Source organism: Musa acuminata, chromosome BXJ1-8, assembly GCF_036884655.1.
Source record: "Musa acuminata AAA Group cultivar baxijiao chromosome BXJ1-8, Cavendish_Baxijiao_AAA, whole genome shotgun sequence".
In the NCBI taxonomy this organism is placed as follows: domain Eukaryota; kingdom Viridiplantae; phylum Streptophyta; class Magnoliopsida; order Zingiberales; family Musaceae; genus Musa; species Musa acuminata.
Window position 1 is genome coordinate 43,390,373 of NC_088334.1, and position 24,468 is coordinate 43,414,840.

Sequence of the window (24,468 nt, forward strand, 5' to 3'; positions counted from 1 at the left end):
AACCATAACCCAGCAGAAGTCGCTTGCATTGGCACAATCCAACATTTATTGAGAACAAGCAATCATCCTTGATATACTTATCTACATAAGCATACAGTAACAGTTCTGGTTTGAGGTACCCTTACAAACAAGATAAATTCCATCTTCACCTACAATTACTAGTTCAACATATGTGACAAACTATTATCGAACATATTTGTGCCAACCAGGTTGTGAAATGGTGTCGTGACTTGCGTCATCTCAAGCCCTTTCAGCAGTTTGTGTCATACAATGCAAGACCCTGCAACTCTGGACCTTCTAAACGTGGATTGTTCTCAAAGCTGCACACAAACAAGGGAAATTTAAACAGCTAGAAGAGAATAAAACCTATTACAAGACAATCTACAACTCTACACATGAACTGTATGTTTTATTCTCGTTAGTAATGCCAGTTCTGCATGACTACCATTAACCATTTAACAAAAGTGGCAGACACTTACACAACTCTACTAACCGAAAAGGAAGCACCAGATGAATAGGCAGTTGTTGAACAATGCTTGGTATGTAACAACCAATATGCACTTAATAGATAGTTAGAGATAAAGGAAAAGCAAATTAAATCTGGCACAAATAGAAGAAAAAAAAAGAGGAAAAGAATTACTTGTTTAAGGGGATGTGTTCAAATGGTCCAGTGGTGGGAATTGTTCCACAGAGATCGTTGTTTGATATATCACTGGAAACGGCCGAATCAAAGATTATCATTAGCTAACATAAATGGACCATCCTAAAAATGTGATGAATTCAGAACCAAACTAAAAGCACTTACACAACTTTGAGGCTAGAAATTTTAACAAGTTCCCTTGGGATTTGACCAGTCAAACGATTATCATTGAGCCGTCTGGAAAAGCAAGCAGATACAGATTAGTTTTGCTACATAGTTTGAATCAATAAGATGGGAACATCTTCAAAGTTAAATCAGAATATATACATATGTATAGTTCTACTGTATGTACTTAGATATATATAGATATATATATATATATATATATATATATATATATATATATATTATTCCTGCCTTGATTTGTCAAAACTTTGACAATTCTAGTATTATATAAGCAGCATAAACTTAATTCACAGATATAAAACTAAATATGAGTTTTGAAAACCTCACTATTAATAGAATGCCAGAAACAATACCAAAAAACAGATTTAATAAAATGGCTTACCAATGTTTGTACAATTTAAATGAAGACTGAAACTTTTTCACAACTTACAAGAATACTAGAGACTTAAGCTTCCCTAGTGTTGGAGGGATAACCCCTGAGATGTTGTTATTATACAAGTCCAGGCTAATGAGACTCTTCAGATTACCAAACTCTGATGGTATTGTCCCTTGGATATTGTTTTTGTAGAGTTCCCTGTATGAGCAACAAAAGAAAATTATTTAACCTTTGGTTGACATTGAGAAGTATCATTTTGTTTAATACTAAAGAACCATAATAAGAAATCCAGAAAGTTCAGCAAATATCATAAGAACATCACTGAAATTTCATGACAATAAGGCTACAATGAACAAATTCATCTTCACGAGACCAGTGGAAACAACTAACAACAGATAATGATTTCCCCAACAGCTAAAATACAGATCAATAGGAGATCTTTATAGAATGCTGATCAACAATCGGCAGATGTTAAACAACATACTTCTCTTAAGGTATGGCCATAATGTCGTTAAAAAGATGAATCCTTGATTGTTAAAGGAGTAGCTTCTTGTAACATTTCAGAGTTAAAGTAGGCCAGAATCAATTTGGACTAGTCAAAGTAGGCCTGAACAGAGCTGGACCATTCAAAGAAAAATGATCTTGGATTAAATTCTTACTCCACAAAGAGTTTTATGCAACTGGTGGATACTCAAATTTGTCAAGATCAGCCAAGAAGGCCAATTGTTTACCCAATAAGTCCAACTTATTTTGCAGTAATTTTAAGATCCTATCCAGTCAATCCCCATCCATATTAGAAGCCAATTCTGAAACAAGATTATCAAGTAAAGCTTCCCATGATCAAGTTCTGCACCATTTTATTACTTGGGTACTTTTCTAGTCAAAGCAACATACCATGATCAAGTTTTGCACCATTTTATTAGTTTGCCAATGAGGCAGAACCAAATATCAAAAAGCAAACATGGAAGTATATGGATAGCACACTAAAGCCCCCCTGGCACCGGCATGGTATGTTCTACAAATCCTTGTTCAACGCGCAATTACAATCATCAAAATAAAAGGGGAGCCAAAGACCGTTGAGTAAAGCTTACCATCCATAATCTGCCTAGGTATTTCATCTCTATCAATTACTACTTGTTAACTGTGCTTTGATCTTCTTAATATCACACAATTGGTGAACGGGATCTTAGGTCTTGAAAATTAAAATGGTTATTGATCAGAAGAAGCATTCCTTAAGCAATGTCCAAAATGTCAATTGACCCAAACAGAAGGCAGTTTTGAGAATTGCCAAAGGATCTAAGAATTTATCTTTGGCTTCTAAATTAGATTTCCTGCACAATGGAATATGAAAAACATTCTTTGGTAGTGGATCTAACATACCACAGGCAAGTATCAGCATGTTATTCCATGGTCAAAATATTGAAGTTGAACTTCTAATCTGCAGAGCTACACTCATGGATCTTCCATGTTTTATACTTCCTTCACTCTGAATTGGGAGATAAGGTTGCAAGGCCAAAAGAAGAAATTTGGCATTCATAATAATAAAAAGCAAAAACATTTGATTAGCATTCTAGTTTAGACTTAAACTCCTCAAAGAAGAACTGCTTTTAGATCTTAGATCAAGTGAAAAACAATATAAAAACAAAGGAAGAGGAAGAGAAAATGCAAAGAGGGGTCTTGTAACTGGACATGCACAAGTATCTTATTATTAGACCCTTTATAGTAAACAGAACATATATAAGCAATGCATATATGCAATTAACAAAATAATGCCAAGAGTGCCTAAGTGATATGAAAACCTAGCTTATATTTATTAGCTATTTCTCCACTGAATTTTCCATTGCCCGATTTTATGATGATTTGAAATGTTTAGGGCTTGAAACAATCCTCGGGTATTAGAAAATAATGCATCTTTGGTAAAAAGAAAATGACAAAACTATGCATCATAACAATCATTACCTCAACATCAGTTTTTTACAGCAAGAAAGCAGAGTAGACAAACACAGGAAAAAAGACAGACACATGATCTAAAATAATTAAAGAAAAAGGTGAGAGACTATTACAGATATTGCAAATGTTCAAGGCATCCAAGTTCAGGTACAAGATGGCCAGATAAATTTGAATTGCCCAGGTCCCTGTAGAAAGCAACATCACATGTCATACAACAAATAGAAGGATGACTCATAAGCAAATAAGGTGGATAGAAGAAATAAATAAATAACATGCATGACACAATGAGGAAGACCAACCAAAGTTTAAAAGTTCTTGATGTGATAATTCATCAAAGACTCAAAGTCTCCCATTGAGCAAATCAAGGTTCGCCGTACCGTACCGTATCGGCGTTTCGACCCGAGCTCGGTACAGTACGGTACCGGTGTACTAGGCAATACATCAGGGCGTACCGAGCGGTACACCCTGGTATACCGAACAATTTTATATTTTTTCACTATAGCACTGTAGCGGTAACTTGTCGAAGCGGTAATTCTGTGTACCGAACTATGCCCGCGTACCGGTAACCTATCGAACCAATACATACCGCCCGATACGGGCGGTACGCTTCGGTATGACAGACCTTGGAGCAAATAGTTACCACTGATTTGTGAATTAAATAAAGGAGATTCTATAACCCTAAAACTCAATCATGTTTTTAAAAGTAGAGAAAGACACAACAGGACATAGTCCTTAATTCCTTATAACAATTTGAAAAAAATAACTTATTCTCAATCCCAACAGGGAGTGCTGGCGTATGAACTATTCTCAAATATTAATTTAGTTTCCTAAACAAAATCTTTGACAATTCTATCTAAGGATATGCTAAAATAATTCAATTCTATTTACAGCTTCAACTTCAATGCTAATTGCTACAGTCCTTTACAACAATAATACAAATTTATACAAAGAAAGAATGAGCACAAGTTAACCTTCTGCTGCCGTACAATTGTGGTATAGTACAGGATATAAGAGTACCAAGGAAAAACTCAACAGTTCAGAATCTTGCTTAATAAACTACTGAATATGTAAAAGATAGGCATAACAAGGAATTATTTTGACAAACTTATCAGTATTCTAAGTTTTCTTCATTAGATATACATTTCTGTTCCTTTACTCTATCATAATAGTATAGGTATTTACATTAGAATTACTATAGATCCTCCGCAGCATGTCTGCTATATTTTTTTCGATCCTATCAGAACCATTCCTAAACATCTAAATGAATCATGAAGGCATATAAAATGCTATTCAATTCAAATGTGTTTTCGATAACTCCGCTGAAGCCAGAATCTCGATGATCCACACAAGGAATGCTGATCTACATGTCTGAGTACATAAAAATATTTTCCTTCTGAATTATAAAGCTCAAAAATAAAATTATTTTATGTCCCCACTACATTTAGAAACTGAAAGGGAATAAAAGAAGAAGCTCAAAGAAAACAACATGTCATTGTATCCGGCCCCCATTTCTCTTTTTCCCATTGATTGCTTGAATTTTTCACATCAGGAAATTTTCCGTAACATGTCCTAACATTGTCCCTTTTCTACCAAATTTTTAGATATATTAGTAAAAGTATGCAATTCATTCACCTAGCAATGCTAGTTGGAGAACACATTCCTGGGGGTGTTTGTTGTCAAACATTCCACCGCATGATCCCAATCAGTGAAAAAGGTTTTCCACTAAGGGCCTTGGCCACTAGTGTGCCGATCATACCATCATCAAAAAACACTGTGAATCTGTGTCTGACTGAGCGGACCAACTCAGCACTTAAGTTATTACAGAAAATATCCCAAGTATAGCTCGCCGATAGAGTTTAATTCTTCCTCTTAAAGAAAGAGAACTCATTCACGGACTGTCAATGTAAGATTTTTTCCCTCTTTTCAAGATTCATGTTACCACAGATTTCATAAATTGGTATGATAACTATGTACATATGATAGACAAGAGGAAAAAAACACCAGTATTTTACCAAATATTTCTATCGAACGCACTCTTAACTATATAAATTCACCAACCACGTCAAACTTCTATGTTTACCAAATTCGGAAACTTGCTCAACTATTAGCGACCATAAAGAAGCATGTATAATCACTTCTTCCAAAAGATTTCTCGACATACATTTTCTTAGAACTTATCACATCACTAAAATTTTCACCAAATCTGCATCCTAACAATTAATAACACAACACTGGTCAATCATCAGGTCAACGAAAAATGCAATCCTGTCAGCAAAATTGCAGATATATAAATTCCGTCAAATCAAGAAAGGTAGGAAAAACAAGATATCAGAAAGAAAACTTAGAGGGGAGGAAGGGAAACGGAGGCGCCACGGAACCTACACGCGAGTGACGCGATTGTCCTGGTTACAGGTAATATGGAACCAAGTGCAAGGGTTCACGAGAGTCGGATCCCAGCTCTGCAGCACGTCGTCCGGGTCCGAGAGGCTCTTCCGCAGCGCGTAGAGCGCGTCCCCCTCGGAGTTGGACGAGACCAACGTCGCCAACAGCAAAGCCATTGCCAGAACAACCACCAGAGTTCCCGCTGCAACGTCAGCGACGACGGCCATGGCTCCTCCCCACCGAAGGCTCTCACTCGCAAGATCTATGGGTAGGGTTTCGGCGCTCCTTCGCGGTGGGTTTCGGTGGGAGTGCGACGGCGTTTGGGGAGATGAAAAAGCCGAGTAAAGAGAAGCCGGTGATTAAGTTGTACGCTAGCAGTCGTTTAGGTTAAATGGTTACTTAGCAGTGAGACGAAAAAGGCAGTAATTTAAGGATCAAACGAGCCGAATGTTGTTGTACTAATCGAGGTGGGCTTCGGATAACGGCCGTCTTTAGTAGTCTTTGATGGTTCGATTGCCACTCCTACGGTAAACTAGTTCTTAAAATTTCCTGCACAGGTATAGCTGTCGAGTTTTCAGTGGCATTTTAAGTTTTAAGATGCTTGCATTCTTGGATGAGATGTAGAGAGAGCAGATAAGTTGTCTTAATTTAGCTTTACCAACTCCCACCTATCATCATTAAATGACTTCTTTGCTCATATTATTTATATTTTATCGAGTAAAATTGAACATATATATATATAAAAGTTTATTTGTATTTATCCTTGTAAAAATAATTTTTAGCATATATATATACTTGAAAAATCTAAGAATTTTGTATATGTCATTACAATAATTTTCAATGATTAAGTGTTATTCAACTATTGATTTGAAACTCTAAATAATATTATTTTTAAAAATATGAATTATAAAAATACTCAAGGCTTTAGCTATCAAGTTTACTATTTAGAGGTTTATTTTTTACGATTGATAATATATGTTTACTATTCATAATCTCTAAAAAGATTAATAAATATTATTTTACGATTTATAATTTTTCTAATTTTATTTTTTTTCTTTCCCCCACATCCCTTGTGATCATCATTATGCATGCAATCGCAATTGATGTTTCATAATATTCTTTATCATTGATCGTCACTTTCTAACCCACACTCCCTATTGCTAATTATCACCCACCCTTGACATCATCCTTCGAGGAGGAGGAAGAAGAGAAGGACGACAAAGTGAACGCCCATTGCATCACCTTCCTTCTTTAGTAAGGAAGGACATGGCGCGGTTTGCACCATTGCATTCTCAAGATGGCATGGAACCAGTGAACTCTTCTCCTTGAAGCTCCTCTTTTGATTCCCTTATCGTCTTCTCTTTGTTTCTTCCACCGGTTCCTCTCCTAACGACAAGGAGACATCTTAGCTTGTTTTGCTCATGTTCCATCCATCCTTCCAGGAAGCAGTCTTTCCACTAATGATAACTACTGCAAGAGAAGAGCGAGACATGACCACCTCCACTGTAGAGTGGAACTCTTTTCTTGGTAGCTTGACATGCTTTGGAATCTATTCTTTGCATCACTAGCAATGTTGTCCCCGTAAACAAAGAGCAAGACAAAGAGTGGTTGTCACATCGTGGATTTTTTTTTTTTTCCACACAGCCAAATAGATGAACATCACTTTATTCATCATTCATAAACATTTATTACAATTCATTTATTACAATCCATTTATTCATCTAATCATAAATAAAAAAATAAACATAGTGATGTTAACTTCAAGAATCATCCAAGTGGCTCTACCTAGCGGTAGAGGAATGTCCGCTCTCCACTAGAATCCGATTTAGTACTAGGGGGAGGCTGCTCTGAAAATCAAAAACAAAGAAAATTCAGCAACGCTGAGTAGGAACCCCAAAAGTCAACTCAAAATGTATATATGATCAAAATTCAATCAATCATCCCATTGACGTATATCAAGTACCCGAAGGAGCACTCCCCCAAAAGTGGATGGAGAGGCTTTATCCTACGGGATGAGTTTGTGTTCTCCCAACAGCGGATGGAGGCAAACTCATATCACACTCCTAACAGCAGATGGAGTGGTGTCCCACACCGGCCAAAGTGGGGACACGTTCCTCCCAACAGCGGATGGAGGAATCGTCCAACCGCCACGTCTGACGGCCCGCTAATCCCCGAAGGGAATCGCCCTACCTGCTCTCGGCAGGAATATAATCTCACACTGGTCATATCCATTTCGGGATGAAATAACATATTTAAAACATCTCTTTCAAAAATCATCAATATCAAATAATATAAATTAACCCTCAATTGACTTGAACTCTAGTTTAATCAATTCAATTGAACTCGATTTACTAGAGCCTAACTGAACTGATCTCTAATCCTTATTTAACTGGTCTGGAACCACCCTAAACTAGTATAATTTAGACTAGATTAAGTTCAATTTAGGTTAAACTAACTTGAATAAGTCAATCAATTCGGAATCACCCTGAATTTATCTAGACTAATCAAGTCTAATTTAATTCAATCAATATTTGGGCTCAAGTTCAACAATAATATTGGGCTAGATTGAGCCAGTCCATCTACTGGTCATGTGCATTATACATGATTGAGCATGCATTACATAAAACTGGCCCAGCTTTGGCCCATAGACTAGTCATAGCATATACCCATTAACAACATAAATGAAAACATAATAATGCATTAAAAGATAGATGAGGAGAAATGCTTTAATACAAAGAAATAACATTCTTTGACTAGAAATCATAAGACATTAAAAAGGGACTAGGAGATAAGTTTTAACACAATGAAATAGCTTTCTAAATTCAAATAAAAATCATGTTTTCAACACATAAAATTTCAACATATTCTAGTCATATTTTAAATCATTCAGAATAATATATTTTAAATTTCAAATCAAAGAATATCAAAAAAAAGGATTTTAGATAACATATTCTAGTCTAACAAGATTTTAATCCAAATAAGATTGAAAATAAACTGTAATACATAAAATATATCATATAAAACATATATTTTTTTAACATATTTAATTCTACAATAAAAACCTTAATCATGGGTCAAAGAATATTATGAAAACTTTAATTGATTATTTTAATATAAAAAAATTTGACATTTAAAGAATTGATAAATATTTTTTCAAACTATAAAACTTTCAACATTTAAAGAATCAAAATAAAAGCTAAAACTTTTAAGAAAGGTAGGGAAACCTACCGTTCCTCCCGCTGCGAGGCTCGACTAGATGAGGAACGAAGGAGAGAGATCCCTCCCCCTTAAATAGGAGGAGGTGAGCCTCTATTAAGGGAAATAAATTTTAATTTTTATATTTATTTAATATAAATTATTTCCATTTAATATACTAACAAATATGATATCATCATATTTGGAATACTTAATAGTTACTTCCTTAATTCATATCAACAAACAAGGAAGTAGATTAAGATTTCCTAAATTATGATGGCAAGTAAGGAAAACAAAATTTAAATCTCAATCTCAAATATTTGATTTGATTACATTTCTCCCCTCCTATAGGAAATTTGGTCCCTAAATTTAGCTTACCTTAATAGAATAGATGAGGATACTGCTCTCGCATATCTTCTTCTCTTTCCCACGTTGCCTCTCGGTCTGAATGGTGTTGCCAACAAATCTTTACCAAAGGTATAATTTTGTTCCTTAGAACATGTTCTTTCCTTTCCAAGATCTGGGTTGGTTGTTCTCCAAAAGTAGCATCATCCCTTAGCTGTAGAGGTTGGTAAGATATGACATGTGTTGGATCCCTGATATATCTTCGAAGCATAGACACATGAAATACATCATGGATACTAGCCAAAGCCGGGGGCAATGCTAATCTGTATGCTACAGGCCCAACCTTTTGTAAGATCTCAAATGGGCCAATAAATCTTAGGGCTAACTTTTCCCTTTGACCAAACCTCATAACTCCCTTGGTTGGCGATACCTTTAAGAAGATGTGCTCACCAACTTTGAACTCTAGATCTCTTCGTCTTTGATCTGCATAACTTTTCTGACGACTTTGAGCTGTTAATAATCTTTGGCGTATAATTCGAATATTATCAGCATCTTTTTGAATTAACTGAGGCCCCAAAAGCTTCCGTTCTCCCACCTCATCCCAATATACAGGTGATCTGCACTTTCTTCCATAAAGAGCTTCAAATGGAGCCATCTGTATGCTAGAGTGGTAACTATTATTATAAGAAAACTCAATTAAATGTAAGTGCATATCCCAACTCCCACCAAAGTCCAAAGTACATGCTCTTAAGAGATCTTCAAGAGTTTGTATTGTCCTTTCAGATTGACCATCAGTTTGGGGGTGAAAGGCTGTACTAAACTTTAACTACGTGCCCAAAGATTTTTGTAGACTTCCCCAAAATTTGGAGGTGAATCTTGGATCTCTATCTGAGATAATACTAACTGCCACCCCATGATATCGAATGATTTCCTTAATATATAAGCTTGCTAGTTTATCCAATGAATACTTCTTGTTAATAGGAAGGAAGTGAGCAGATTTAGTAAGTCTGTCTACTATTACCCAAATTCCATCATATCCTTTCACAGTCTTGGGTAATCCTGTCACAAAATCCATAGTGACTTGCTCCCACTTCCATTCAGGAATCGAAATCCTTTGCAACTTTCCCGCAGGTACTCGATGTTCTATCTTCACCTGTTGACATATCAGACATTTAGAAACAAACTCTGCTATATCTCTCTTCATACCACGCCATCAATAGTTTTGGCGTAAATCTCGATACATCTTAGTAGTCCCGGGATGGATATTAAATTTTGATCTATGTGCCTCCTCTAATAATTGCATCTTTACTGGATGGCTTTCGGGAACACAAAGTCGATTGTGGAATGTAATAAAACCATCTTCGGCTTGGAGAAATTCAGGTCTAGATCCTTGAGCTATTTCCTTAACTATCATTTGAAGATATGTATCTTCCTTTTGACATTCTTTAATCTTTTCCACCAAAAATGATTCTGCCATCAAACACACAAGAAAACCTTTATTTGTCTCCGATAAAAGTTTAAGTTTTAAGTCTGCTAACTCCGTTATCATAGAATTCCTTTGAATATTCATATAGGCTATAAGACTGTAGGTATTTCTGCTTAAGGCATCAGCAACTACATTAGCTTTCCCAGGATGGTAGTTGATATTAAAATCATAATCCTTTAGAAAGTCCAACCACCTTCTTTGTATCATATTTAAATCTTTCTGTGTGAAAATATATTTGAGACTCTTATGATCTGTGAAGATTTCGAAAGTCTGTCCATATAGATAATGCCTCCAAATTTTCAGTGCAAAAATGATAGCTGCTAGCTCTAAGTCATGAGTAGGATAGTTCTTTTCATGAGGCTTTAATTGCCTCGATGCATAAGCAACTACCCTCTCGTTTTGCATTAGAACGCAACCAAGCCCTTGTAGTGAGGCATCACTATACACTACAAAACCTTCTCCCCCTGAAGGAATCACCAAGATAGGAGCACTGGTTAATTTCTTCTTCAATTCTTGAAACTTTGTTGACATTTATCATCCCACATGAATTTTATGTTCTTTTGTGTCAACTTGGTCAATGGTGCTGTTATTTTTGAAAAGCCTTCTACGAATCTTCTATAGTATCCAGCCAAACCCAAGAAGCTTCTAATCTCTGAAACATTAGAAGGCTGCTTCCATTTTATCACAGCTTCAATCTTGTGAGGGTCAACAGATATACCAGCGCTCGAAATTACATGACCGAGAAACATAATTTCATTGAGCCAAAAGTTACACTTACTTAACTTGGCATATAGTTTCTCTCGCCTTAGGATTTCCAGAACTGTCTTAAGATGGTGTTCATGCTCTGCTATGCTTTTGGAGTAGATCAAGATATCATCAATAAACACAATTACAAATTTATCGAGATAAGGGTGGAATACTCTATTCATGAGATCCATGAAGGCAGCTGGTGCATTTGTGAGTCCAAAAGGCATTACTAAGAATTCATAATGACCATATCTTGTTCTAAAGACAGTTTTCTATATGTCTCCTTCTCTTATCTTTAGTTGATGATACCCAGATCTCAAATCAATCTTTGAATATACCTGAGTACCTTGAAGTTGATCAAACAGGTCATCTATTCGAGGAAGAGGATATTTATTCTTTATGGTCACTTGGTTGAGTTGCCTATAATCGATGCATAGTCGCATAGATCCATCTTTCTTCTTCACAAATAGGACAGGGGCACCCCAAGGTGATACACTAGGTCGAATAAAACCCTTGTCCAAAAGCTCTTGGATCTGTTTAACTCCTCCAACTCAATTGGTGCCATTCTATATGGAGGTTTAGAAATAGGTGCAGTACCAGGTAGAAGATCAATTGTAAATTCAATCTGTCTATTGCTAGTCATAAGTGTCCAGCAAGCCAATCACGTGAGTGATGGCACGTGTGACTTGATACAGAATCTTTTTGCTTATTATATTTTGGCGTATATCACTTTATAACTATTGCATAAATGCATATATATTGTGATGTCCTTGGATTTGTGCAATAGGAATCGGATCGTGATGAGATCACGATAATGAGATCGATTCACCTTTAAACACATATCCTAAATAATCCCGATCATAGGTTACTCGAGAGGGACATCGTGATAACCGGATAGACTGGTGTGCTGTATACCCGTCCATATGATGGATGCAGCTGGTCTCATAGCTGCTCGTGTAGGGACACTAGGGATACAGTACAGGTGCTCATTGGAGAATGAGTTCACTGATTGATCCGCTTACGGAATGCTGGATGGTTGATGATGCCTTATTGTCAGACAACGATTCCGTAGTCCTAGTGGTGTATCTGGTTCTTAGACTTGAGACACCAAGGATGTCCTGTATGAGTGCTCCACTCTTTGATACCAGACTTATAGGTTTGGCTGTTCCCAGATCTAGTACAGCTGGTCATTGGGAGTGGTAGTCGACCTTACGAGGGCTATTGAGTGTCGATAGAGGATCATCCACTCTCGGTATCATGAGAGGAATATCCCATGTGTTCTTGCTCAGACAAATCCCTGGCCAAGGTCATTCGGGTTGAGAGAGAAAGAGTTCTCCGGGAGAATCCGATTAGAGCGAGACTCGAGTAGAAACCGTATGGGTCTGACAGCACCATGCTCGATATACGGTCTCTGGGATATTAGATGGATGAGGGACTATAGGTACATGGTAACTGAGGACAGACAGGTCCAATGGATTGGATTCCCCTGTATCGTCTGGGGACTACGGCGTAGTGGCCTAGTACTTCCGTAGTCGATGAGTCGAGTGAATTATTACAGAGATAATAATTCACTGAGTTAGAAGGAGTTCTGACAGGTATGACTCACGGCCAGCTCGATATTGGGCCTAGAGGGTCACACACATATGGTAGGCATTGCGATGAGTAGAGGTTCGGATATGAGATATCCGACGAAGCCCTTGTCTTATTGGATGCAGATCCAATACCCACTAGGGAAAGGACCCATTAGGGTTTTGACACGGGATCTCTATAAATAGGAGGGATTCACAGCCTCATAGGCTAGAGTCTTTGCTTGCCCTTCCTATTCTCCTCTCCCTCTCCACCTCAGAGTAGGCCTGGAGTTTTGAGGAGCGTCGTCGCAACCCTGCTGTGTGGATCACCGCTAGAGAGGAGGACGCTTGACCTCCTTCACCCTCTCCTAAGGATCTGCAAGGAAACAGGGATATACGATCTCCCTAGGTAACACAATCTCTATACGCAGTTTTGTGTTTTTGCGGATTTTGCGCACCAATCTTCGCACGACGATGAACATCCTTTTGGGAATCGGGGATTTTTGTTTTCTTGTTCTTCCGCTGCGCATATGATGTCGCCCCCCCTATGATTTCCCAACATCTATTTGGTGGCAGTGCAAGTAGATCTTCAGGAAAAACATCTAGAAAATCCCGTACAATGGGGATGTCCTTTAATACTGGCTTCTTAGATTCTTCTCCGGAAATAAAGGCCAAGTATCCTTGACATCCCTTCAGTAATAGTTGGATAGCACTCAAGGCTGAAATAATAGAAGGGAACTTTTCTTGAATCCCAATGAACTTGAAAGGTGGTTGATCTAAAGGTGAGAAAGTAATAGTCTTCCGAAAACAATCGATACTTGCATGATATGCGGAAAGCCAGTCCATACCCAAGATAGCGTCGAAGTCTTGAAATTCTAGTAGAATAAGATCTACTAGCAAATCGTGACTTTCAATAGTAATAACACAATTTCTATATATCTGATCAACTATCAAAGAGTTTCCAACCGGTGTTACTACTATTAATGCATTATTCATTGTCTCACGATTCTTATGTAATTTCATAGCAAAATAGGGTGATATAAAAGAATGCGTAGAACCAGAATCAATAAGCACAGATGCTGGCATACCACAGAGTGTGATGATACCTTTAATAATAGATCTCGAGGCTTCAGCATCTTGGTGAGTCAGTGCGTAGACTCTTGCATGTCCTTCCTCTCTCGGTCGTAGCTGTTATTGTCCAGTTGTTTGGGGTGGAGCTCGGCGTTGATGTTGCTTCCGTGGGCAATCCTTCGACATGTGCCCAGGTTGTTGACAATAAAAACATACGCGTTGTCCCGTGGGGCATGAGGTGGAAACATGATCTGTCTTCCCACAGAAATAACATCTTATAACAACTTGATTGCTAGGAGCTCCTGCTTGTTGATGCCCGAACTGTTTGCCTTTTCCTTTCTTTGAGGGTCCAGAATGTGATCCCCCATACATAAATGGTATAGCATTAAAAGGTCGCTTTCGATCCTTTGCTTGTTGTAATTCATTATCCAATTTCTCTACCACCAAAGCTCGATTTAACACTTCAGCATATGTTGGTAAAATCAGTACTACAACAGACTTTCTAATTGATGATCGAAGTCCCCTCTCAAAATGACGAGCTCTTTGACTTTCATTAAAAGCAATATGTGGAGAGAACTGAGCCAACTCAGTGAAATGATGATCATATTCCATTACAGTTCTATTTCCTTGGTGGATGCTAAGGAACTCTTGTTGTTTCTCAAAGCGAATTGAATCAGGAAAGAACTGCTCATAAAATGCATCTTTAAACTGCTCCCAAGTTACCACATTACCTCCAGCCTCTAACATCCTCCTTTTTTAGGTCCACCAAGTGTCTGCCTTCCCTTCCAAAATGAAAGAAGCAAAAGGCACTTTCTGATTTTCCCTACATTCAATAGCTTCGAATGTCTTTTCCACTTGACGAATCCAACGTTCAGCAAAGATTGGATCTGGCTTGCCTTCAAAAACCGGTGGTCCCAATCTCTTAAAGTGATCTAAAGTATTATTCCTACCCCATGGAATTTCATCTCGTTCCTCTTGACGCTCAAAGTATCCTCTAATAGCATTGAGGACTCCGTGTACGTCACCTTGAGCATTGACGGGTGCTGGGGCATGAGGGGCATTCTGCGAAGTCGGAGAAGTTGGCTTATAATTAGTGACAGGTGTACGGGAGGACTGGGTTTGCTCTACGATGCGTGGAGCTTCCAAGTTATTGTTTGTTTGAACACCTCTCCGAGTGCGTACACCAGTAGCATTACGACCATGAGCACCCCGAGTGACAAGACCACTAATCTCTGGAATTGGCTCCATTACTCCTATAATAGGTTAAAGACAATCATTGGTTAAAGTCAATCAAGGGACCTAATACACCTACAGGCCCTAGACCATGCTCTGATACCATAAAAATTGTCACATCTTGGATTTTTTTTTTTCCACACATTTAGGCCAAATAGATAAACATCACTTTATTCATCATTCATAAACATTTATTACAATTCATTTATTACAATCCATTTATTCATCGAATCATAAATAGAAAAATAAACATGGTGATGTTAACTTCAAGAATCATCCAAGTGGCTCTACCTAGCGGTAGAGGAAGGTCCGCTCTCCACTAGAATCCGATTTAGTACTAGGGGGAGGCTGCTCTGAAAATCAAAAATAAAGAAAATTCAGCAACACTAAGTAGGAACCCCAAAAGTCAACTCAAAATGTATACATGATCAAAATTCAATCAATCATCCCATTGGCGTATATCAAGTACCCGAAGGAGCACTCCCCCAATAGCGGATGGAGAGGCTTTATCCTACGGGATGAGTTTGTGTTCTCCCAACAGCGGATGGAGGCAAACTCATATCACACTCCCAACAGCGGATGGAGTGGTGTCCCACACCCGCCAAAGTGGGGACACGTTCCTCCCAACAGCGGATGGAGGAACCGTCCAGCCGCCACGTCTGACGGCCCGCTAATCACCGAAGGGAATCGCCCTACCTGCTCTCGGCAGAAATATAATCTCACACTGGTCATATCCATTTCGGGATGAAATAACATATTTAAAACATCTCTTTCAAAAATCATCAATATCAAATAATATAAATTAACCCTCAATTGACTTGAACTCTAGTTTAATCGATTCAATTGAACTCGATTTACTAGAGCCTAACTGAATTGATCTCTAATCCTTATTTAACTGGTTTGGAACCACCCTAGACTAGTATAATTTAGACTAGATTAAGTTCAATTTAGGTTAAACTAACTTGAATAAGTCAATCAATTCGGAATCACCCTGAATTTATCTAGACTAATCAAGTCTAATTTAATTCAATCAATATTTGGGCTCAAGTTCAACAATAATATTGGGCTAGATTGAGCCAGTCCATCTACTGGTCATGTGCATTATACATGATTGAGCATGCATTACATAAAACTAGCCCAGCCTTGGCACATGGACTAGTCATAGCATATACCCATTAACAACATAAATGAAAACATAATAATGCATTAAAAGATAGATGAGGAGAAATGCTTTAATACAAAGAAATAACATTCTTCGACTAGAAATCATAAGACATTAAAGAGGGACTAGGAGATAAGTTTTAACACAATGAAATAGCTTTCTAAATTCAAATAAAAATCATGTTTTCAACACATAAAATTTCAACATATTCTAGTCATATTTTAAATCATTCAGAATAATATATTTTAAATTTCAGATCAAAGAATATCAAAAAAAAGGATTTTAGATAACATATTCTAGTCTAATAAGATTTTAATCCAAATAAGATTGAAGATAAACTGTAATACATAAAATATATCATATAAAACATATATTTTTTTAACATATTTAATTCTACAATAAAAACCTTAATCATGGGTCAAAGAATATTATAAAAACTTTAATTAATTATTTTAATATAAAAAAATTTGACATTTAAAGAATTGATAAATATTTTTCAAACTATAAAACTTTCAACATTTAAAGAATCAAAATAAAAGCTAAAACTTTTAAGAAAGGTAGGAAACCTACCTCTTGTCAATAGGGTGTAACTTCTCGTTCTCTTGTTAATAGGGTGTAACTCCTCGTTCCTCCCGCTGCGAGGCTCGACTATGTGAGGAACGAAGGAGAGAGATCCCTCCCCCTTAAATAGGAGGAGGTGAGCCTCTATTAAGAGAAATAAATTTTAATTTTTATATTTATTTAATATAAATTATTTTCATTTAATATACTAACAAATATGATATCATCATATTTGGAATACTTAATAGTTACTTCCTTAATTCATATCAACAAACAAGGAAGTAGATTAAGATTTCCTAAATTATGATGGCAAGTAAGAAAAACAAAATTTAAATCTCAATCTCAAATATTTGATTTGATTACAGTGGTGCAGGATTTAAGTAGATCAAGAGGACAGTCCTTTTGAGTGAGTTCTGATTACAAGCATAAAACTAAAATGAACTATCAGATCATGTGAGCTGCTGTGGATTGTAGTTTTTTGCATCACTACAGAAGCTTTTGATTGTTATTGTTTGACTTAGTTCTTGAAAAGAAGGATTAAATAAAACCTTTTAGCGCATAGGGTAGGTTGATTTTTTATCTGTTTGGAGAAGGATTTAATGATTTTGAAAGATAATTACATATTATCTCATGTAATTAGTTATCTTTCGTTTCTGATTTTTATATTTTTAGAAATTATATTAAGATTTATATACTTACAAAAGTAAAATATTTAATTATGTTGTTCCAATAAAATCCCTATCTTTTAATTTTAAATCCTATAAAATTATTTTTTTAATTCTATATAGGATCTGAATGTTTCACTTTCGTAAGGTTAGACTTGTAATCGCTCTCCTTCCAATCCAATCCAACTTAAGAAAATATTTTGATTTTGATTTGATATCAATATCTCAAGAAAATATATTTTTTAGTTTGCAAGAAAAAAATAATAACGATAATCTTTTCAATCATTTGAGGATTACATTTGGGTCATAAATTAGGCCCATTAAAGGCCCAATATGTTGCCTACATACCTCCAATAAATGCGGTTCCCCTGACGTCGTTTCCACCGAGGTTGCTACCAGAAATCTATTGAGATCTGGCGGCAGAAGCAGATAGATGATATCGCAATGTCCCGACTTCCCTCAGCTTCCTCGTCCTTTTTCCTGCAGCGGATCAGACTCCCAGCCATCTCCTCCCTCATCGTCTCTGCTTCGAGACCTCCTTCCCCCTTCAGATACTCCTCTTCTCAGCCCCAATTGTCTTTCTCCCCAAGATTGCGCCACTCGCCTGTCTCTCCTCCGACTTCTTCTTCCTTCTTGACGTGGGCCGCGCCGCCCGTGGTTGGCACCCCAAGGTTGCGGACCAAAGGTTTGATTCGAAAGCTAGGTTTTTGGATTGGTCTGTCGAAATTCAAAGCAATAAAGCTCTGTGCTTTTGGGTTTTGTACTAGTCACTAGATGTATTTGGGAGTGTCACCATGGCTTACCTAACTTTTACTGGTTGATTTGTAATGTTTGTTTGCAGTTTGTTACTGTGCTGGAAGCAGTGGAAGGGAGAATAAGGAGCTTCTGGTTCAGCATCTTCTTGTCGGTGAAGACAACCTTAAGCTTCTGCTGGAGCTCCAGCAGCGTATTTCAGGAGGTCAGCTTCCATTTTGAATTTTGTTTATTTTTTGCATTGTAATTATTTATAAACTTATATTTTACGACGCTGTTGCTGTGAAATTTCATGCTTGGTGGGGTAATGATAAGTGCTGCAAGTGGCTGTTTTCTGAACGATGTTCTTATGGTTAGATTAGGGAGGAAATTCAAGGTTACAGGAAACAGAAGTCCTTTTTCTTTTTTGCGTATGATATTTGTTTGGTTGAGGTGAAATGTTGTAGCCTTGAACAATACTCCCTGCAAGCTGTTTTTATTTATGATTGCATAGGTGATAAGTGAGGTAAACAATTAGGTAATACTGATTATTCAAATGTAAACAACTCAATGAAAAATAAGGACCTGTATTAGATGGGAAGTTATGGCTGATAGACAAAAAAGAGCAAACTAAAATGCTAATTTAACTGAGTTACAAATGGTGGGGGACAAGAAGAGGGAGGGCCATTTCATTTTCAAGAACTCAATTGTCTTGACTCTTAGAGACGTGTTGTTGATAGTATGATTGCACTCAAATGTTTCCGATGTTTGAAATATCCTCTCGGCTATAGCTAGTAGTGACTCAGAGACGTGATGTTGGTCTCGGGTCTCAACTGTCCAAGTGTTGTGAATCTGAGATGGAAACCTTCAAAATTGAGACATGAGATTCCACTTATATCTAGCTATATTCATATTACATGTGCATTGAGGAAAACTTAATAGTTACATTTACTGTCGGCAAACTTCACATTAAAGGCAAAATTTGTGTGCAGAAGTATCTGATGTCTCATATTCAACAGTGATAGTATTATGGTTCGCTGAAATGAAGTGTCAAGGCATGCTCAGCGCCCTGAAGTGTATAAGTGTCCATGTGCATATAGGAATTTCTTCCTTTGAGCTAACTCTAGAGGAACAAATAATATCTACTATAACATAACTATTTCATCATCTGATTTGATGCTTCACTTTTGATGTTCTTGATACTGAAAATATTTGGATCATTTGCATGTAGCTGTCACAATTGCTTGTTCATAATCAATTCTTCCTCTAAATCTGCAATAACATTACTCAAAGTTATAACCCTGAAATATTTTCTCTAGCCATAGACGAGATATGTGGTAGTGGATCCATTTAACATAACGAATTCCTTTTATTACTCTTCAATGCGGTCGACTCTAAATTTTCACAAAATTTAACCTGTGTGAAGATACATTGAGAAAAAGAAAATTTTGTTTTGAAATTCCTGAAGTTTCAGTCATTTTCATGTCTGGGTTCTCCATGAAGTCAACATGATAATGCATTCATTTCATAGCCCATAATAACATTTTGGTTATAACCTGTTTTGACCCTCAAGTATTTTGTTTTCCACCAATTCTCTCATTTTACGATTTCTCTAAGCGAATTTCTAGTTTTTTTTTTTTTTTCAATTGTAGGCTGAATTGTATCTTGATAAAGGTATGGTTATACACTGATTCATCTTCAGGAGTGGATTTAAGCGATTTAGCTGTGGAATACTCTGTATGTCCATCAAAGGAAAATGGTGGAATGCTTGGGTGGATTCGAAGAGGGCAAACGGTAATTTCTTATGTTACTTTCTGCAAAGTTAGGATGGCATTAATTAGTTCAAATGATAGTGAATATGGCTAGTTAGTCAGATGCCTTATATAGAGAAACCAACCATACTGATGTGCATGTGGCCTATCATTCTTCTGCTGGATTCAGGAGTATGGAGTTTTTAATTTATTGTTGCACTTCTAACAAGTAAAAAATGTCACCTTTGTAAAATTCAAGAAGTTGATTCATTTATGCACCAAAAGATTAAAGCTTCTTACAGTTATAATTCAAAAATTATTAGAAAGAGTACCTAAATAATGGTTTGGTATTAACAGAAAGGATAGTCTTGACTCTTCCTATTGTTGCTGAAAGGTTCAGATTTCAGAAAAATAATTGAGAAATTAGCATTTAGAGAAAAGCTCTGTAGACCTGCTCGTGTTTATATAATGGATTTGAGGCTTATTTCATCTAAAAGATTTCCCACAGAAAATCTCCACTTGTGTTTGACAAGAAATCTGATGTCTCAGTATCACCAGCAAAATACTTTAGAATTATTAATTATTAATAAACTACTTGTTCTACCAGAGTCCACCACTTTTGATGCTTAAAAGGATCTACCATTTATTACTAAGAGCCAGGTGATGAACGAAAGGAACTTTTGCTGAATTTTGGGTTCAATTTGTAACTGTTAGTGGGACTTTCAAAATTCATGGAACAGGCTCCTTGGTAATTCAACTACAAAGTGTTCCAAATTATTTTTAGTTTCTTGTTTACATTTTTTTTAGCTGAGACTGCTCTCCGATATCTATGGAATGCTTCCTCAAGATAACTCATTATAATATGAAAAACTGGTCCTGGTACATTGTTTCTTTTCTCTAATGGAATGATTTGTCCTCTCATATTATTCTTGTGGTAGGTGTCAAATTTATTCAGTGCCCCCAACCAGATTTTTCCCATCTTACAAATAATTTGGCTTATGTACCAGTGCTGAAATGATCAAAATCTAGCAGAAAAGACTTTTTAACTTTCTGTATCTAAAGATGCATAAAACATTGAGTTGTCGATCATTTTAGTTGCATGAGGTAATTCTGTTTCTAATATCGTGAATTTATAATTTTTTTTAACAATTTCTTTGGCAGATGTTACTTTTCTCCTCACCACTGAAATTTTATTAAGATATTATCACATGAAACCAAGTATCTTGTAATATTTAATTATATTCGAGAAATCCGATCAGGTTCCAGAATTTGAGGAAGCTGCATTTAGTGCTCCTTTAAACAAAATCACACGCTGTAAGACTAAATACGGATGGCACCTCCTGCAAGTGCTTTCTGAGAGGTACAAACTGTCGATGTCTTGTGTGGTTTTTTTGGGTACTTGTTCATGTTCACATAGCTGTCAGAATGATTATTCTGGAAAATCCTGCAACCGCAGGGAAGAATCAGTTCTTCAAGATGTTGAGCCTGAAGAACTTCATCTGAAAATGCAAGATCCAAGTTTTATTGAGGAAGTTCAGTTGATAGATGTAAGAGAACCTGAGGAAGTGTAAGTATGGTTCTTTTATTTATTTCTTAGCAGCCTGAGCTCTGTCTTTTAAGTTTCTGGAACATCGACTGAACTTTTGCTTTTTGGTAAACAGAGGTTAAGATATGCCTGACAGATGGACTTTCATTTTTAACATACTGTTACTCAGAATGGTCTCTTGGACTTAATAGAGATCCAGGTCACTTGACAGATGCTCTTTTTTTCATATCTTCTGCCAAATTGTTTAGGGTAGATATTCAGAACTTCTCTTTTACAGACACGTCAGTGATAAAAAAACTACTTATTCAATGGTCCAAGTGAAAAAGTTGCTGAATGACTACTTTTACCAGGATCCCTCTGGTCAACCCAGGACTCATGAGTATCTGAATACAACATTTTGGCATGTGTCTGTATGATTAATATCGTGAACTTATCTGACATTTGATGAATCAAAGGGATCAGTCGGCTCATGTCAAAGCTCATTCGAGCATTTTGATCTTGAAGAATGAAGCCTGAAAGGCAGAGGCTTGAAAAAACATGTTCAACCATCAGTGAATATCCATAGCATGCTAACTTGGACTATGTCATGTTAATACACATACAAGCATTTTAAAAATCTTGAAGAATGAAGCCTGAAAGGGATAGGCCTGCAAAAACATGTTCAACCATCGGTGAATATCCTTATAGCAGGCTAACTTGGACTATGTCATGTTAATACACATCTTAGCTAACCTCTTGCTTGAATCTTAGTAACATGTAAAGCATGTGAAGAAATTGAAAGTTGGTTTTAATTAGTTTTGTTTGAAGATGTATACACCAGAGCTTTGCAGAAGAAGCTCTTTGATATTAGGTGGATTGGAATTGAACAATCATGCAAGGATCTGCATTAATCACTGGAAGGTGACCTTTTATTATAAACTTCTACTGGTTCAAGCATCGAATCCAATATTTCACAGTATACGGTGAAAATGTGAGTGCTGTAATTTTCTAATATGGTTTTGTTCATAGTCCTTCTCAAGTTGTCCTTTGATCATGAATTGCCAAAGGGAGCAAACATTGGTCAAACCTTACTTCGAGCTGTTCATTTATATGCTTTTCAATGTCTTTGTAGTAGTTTCTTTTTGAAAAAAAGTTGCAATACGACGGACCCGAGATGCAACTTCTTGTAGGCCTTTGATGATGTAGTGCATCAGATTGTTTCTTATATCTGGCTTGCCTTTTGTTGTTCTTGGTCTTAATAGTTGCTTCTTAGGATTTATAATTTTTATACATTGGCAATCTAATATAATTTTGGGTGCTTTGCCTTTATAAGCTCATTGACAACCTCAGACGTTTTTATCATCTGTTAATTCTGCATGACAGAGCTCAAGCTTCTCTGCCTGGCTTTAAGGTTCTTCCACTTCATCAGTTTGGAACATGGGGATCACTGATAACTGATGAGTTTGATCCTGAAAAGGACACTTATGTTTTGGTAATAAAAGAATTCCTGAAATTTAGTACCATATTTTGAAGTTCCCTAAATAACTGGGGCATTACATCTTGTTGTTGATGTTGTTTGTTTATTATGATACTGTTTGATCTCACTCGAGCTTGTTATCCTGAACTGCAGTGTCACCATGGTGTGCGGTCTCTACAGATAGCAAAATGGTTACAGACACAGGTATATCACTTCATCACAAGCTATTGCTTTCCAATTGTGGATACTTCTTTCGATGATGAGTTGCTTGTCTTTTTTATGTTTACACAACATGATAATGTGCAACTTGAAGTGCTTATCTTTTTTCATTCACATCAATACATGCATTATGCACACAATATATATTGCCTACTGATGTTGCTGTAATATTCTCTCCTGTGTTTTTGCATCTTGCAGGGATTCAAAAGAGTTTTCAACATATCTGGAGGAATTCATGCCTATGCCATCAAAGCTGATCCATCTGTTCCGACATATTGAACAACTTTCACCTGTTCTTTACCTACTAGTGGCTTTTGTCGAATAAGCATATTCTGTGCATGCAAGTAGTTCCATGTATCTGTATCGTTATTAGGTAGGTCATACAAGCATCATGATTTGTAATCTAATGCTACAAATGTATGGATTAAGACTACTTTGAGCAGTTTTACTCGGGTAGCATCATAGAGATGTACAAGTTGTAACAATCACACAGGATGATTTGCGTTTACTTTCTTTCCATTGACATCTGTTAGGTTCCTAAGGTGGTCAAACCCATCAAGAATGGAGATTGACTTCGATGAGAACATCAAACTGTCATGTGAGGACAAAGCACACAATGAATAAGTTGATCGGAGTGATGCGTATGATTAGATGCAGCTCTTCATGCTGAGGTTGTAACGCTGTTTGCAAATGGCTTGTGTTGCAAGATGATGGACGATGCATTGTTTTCGCTGATTATTTTTATGATTTGTAACTTCATTGCCGTTCCCTGAAAACATAGGTTGACAACCACAACATATTTCTCCGCTTCCTGCGAACATAGGTTGACAACCACAACCACAACCACGCATCAGCTGTAGAACCCAAGCGAACACATGAGACGACGAATCCAATCTGGATCGAAGTCTTGCTCTAATTCCTAATCACAAAGATGGACCGAGTCAACATCTCGCCGGCGTCCCTTTCCCACCATCCGCCCATCGACACGTGTTTCTGAGCCCATATATTTGGCAAACATTTATCCCCAAATAAACGATTTTTATTTGCTTATTTATCTAAATCTAAATTCCTTGTAAAAGCTCAAAAAAACTCACTAATATTTAACATATTTGAAATATAACCATAGTAATTATCATATATAAGTTTATTTGGTGGACGTTAACGAGATTTACAATATGTGAAGGGACTTATATGTAA

The 24,468-nt window shown here is 36.7% G+C and overlaps 2 protein-coding genes across 2 annotated transcripts; one reads left to right on the forward strand and one right to left on the reverse strand.

Moving 5' to 3' along the window:
- Positions 1-28: 28 nt before the first annotated feature.
- LOC135587996 (leucine-rich repeat protein 1-like) lies at positions 29-5,859 on the reverse strand. Its single transcript, XM_065079912.1, has 6 exons — positions 5,535-5,859; positions 3,266-3,337; positions 1,257-1,400; positions 806-877; positions 641-712; positions 29-320 (listed from the first exon to the last, which is right to left on the reverse strand). The coding sequence occupies exons 1-6, from the start codon at positions 5,759-5,761 to the stop codon at positions 251-253; spliced, it is 657 nt and encodes a 218-aa protein (XP_064935984.1). The 5' UTR covers positions 5,762-5,859; the 3' UTR covers positions 29-250.
- A 12,090-nt stretch (positions 5,860-17,949) lies between these two features.
- LOC135587997 (rhodanese-like/PpiC domain-containing protein 12, chloroplastic) lies at positions 17,950-23,779 on the forward strand. The gene is made up of 8 exons (XM_065079913.1): positions 17,950-18,252; positions 18,409-18,525; positions 20,002-20,093; positions 21,310-21,410; positions 21,507-21,617; positions 22,959-23,067; positions 23,206-23,256; positions 23,470-23,779. The coding sequence occupies exons 1-8, from the start codon at positions 18,012-18,014 to the stop codon at positions 23,548-23,550; spliced, it is 903 nt and encodes a 300-aa protein (XP_064935985.1). The 5' UTR covers positions 17,950-18,011; the 3' UTR covers positions 23,551-23,779.
- The last annotated feature ends 689 nt before the right edge of the window (positions 23,780-24,468 follow it).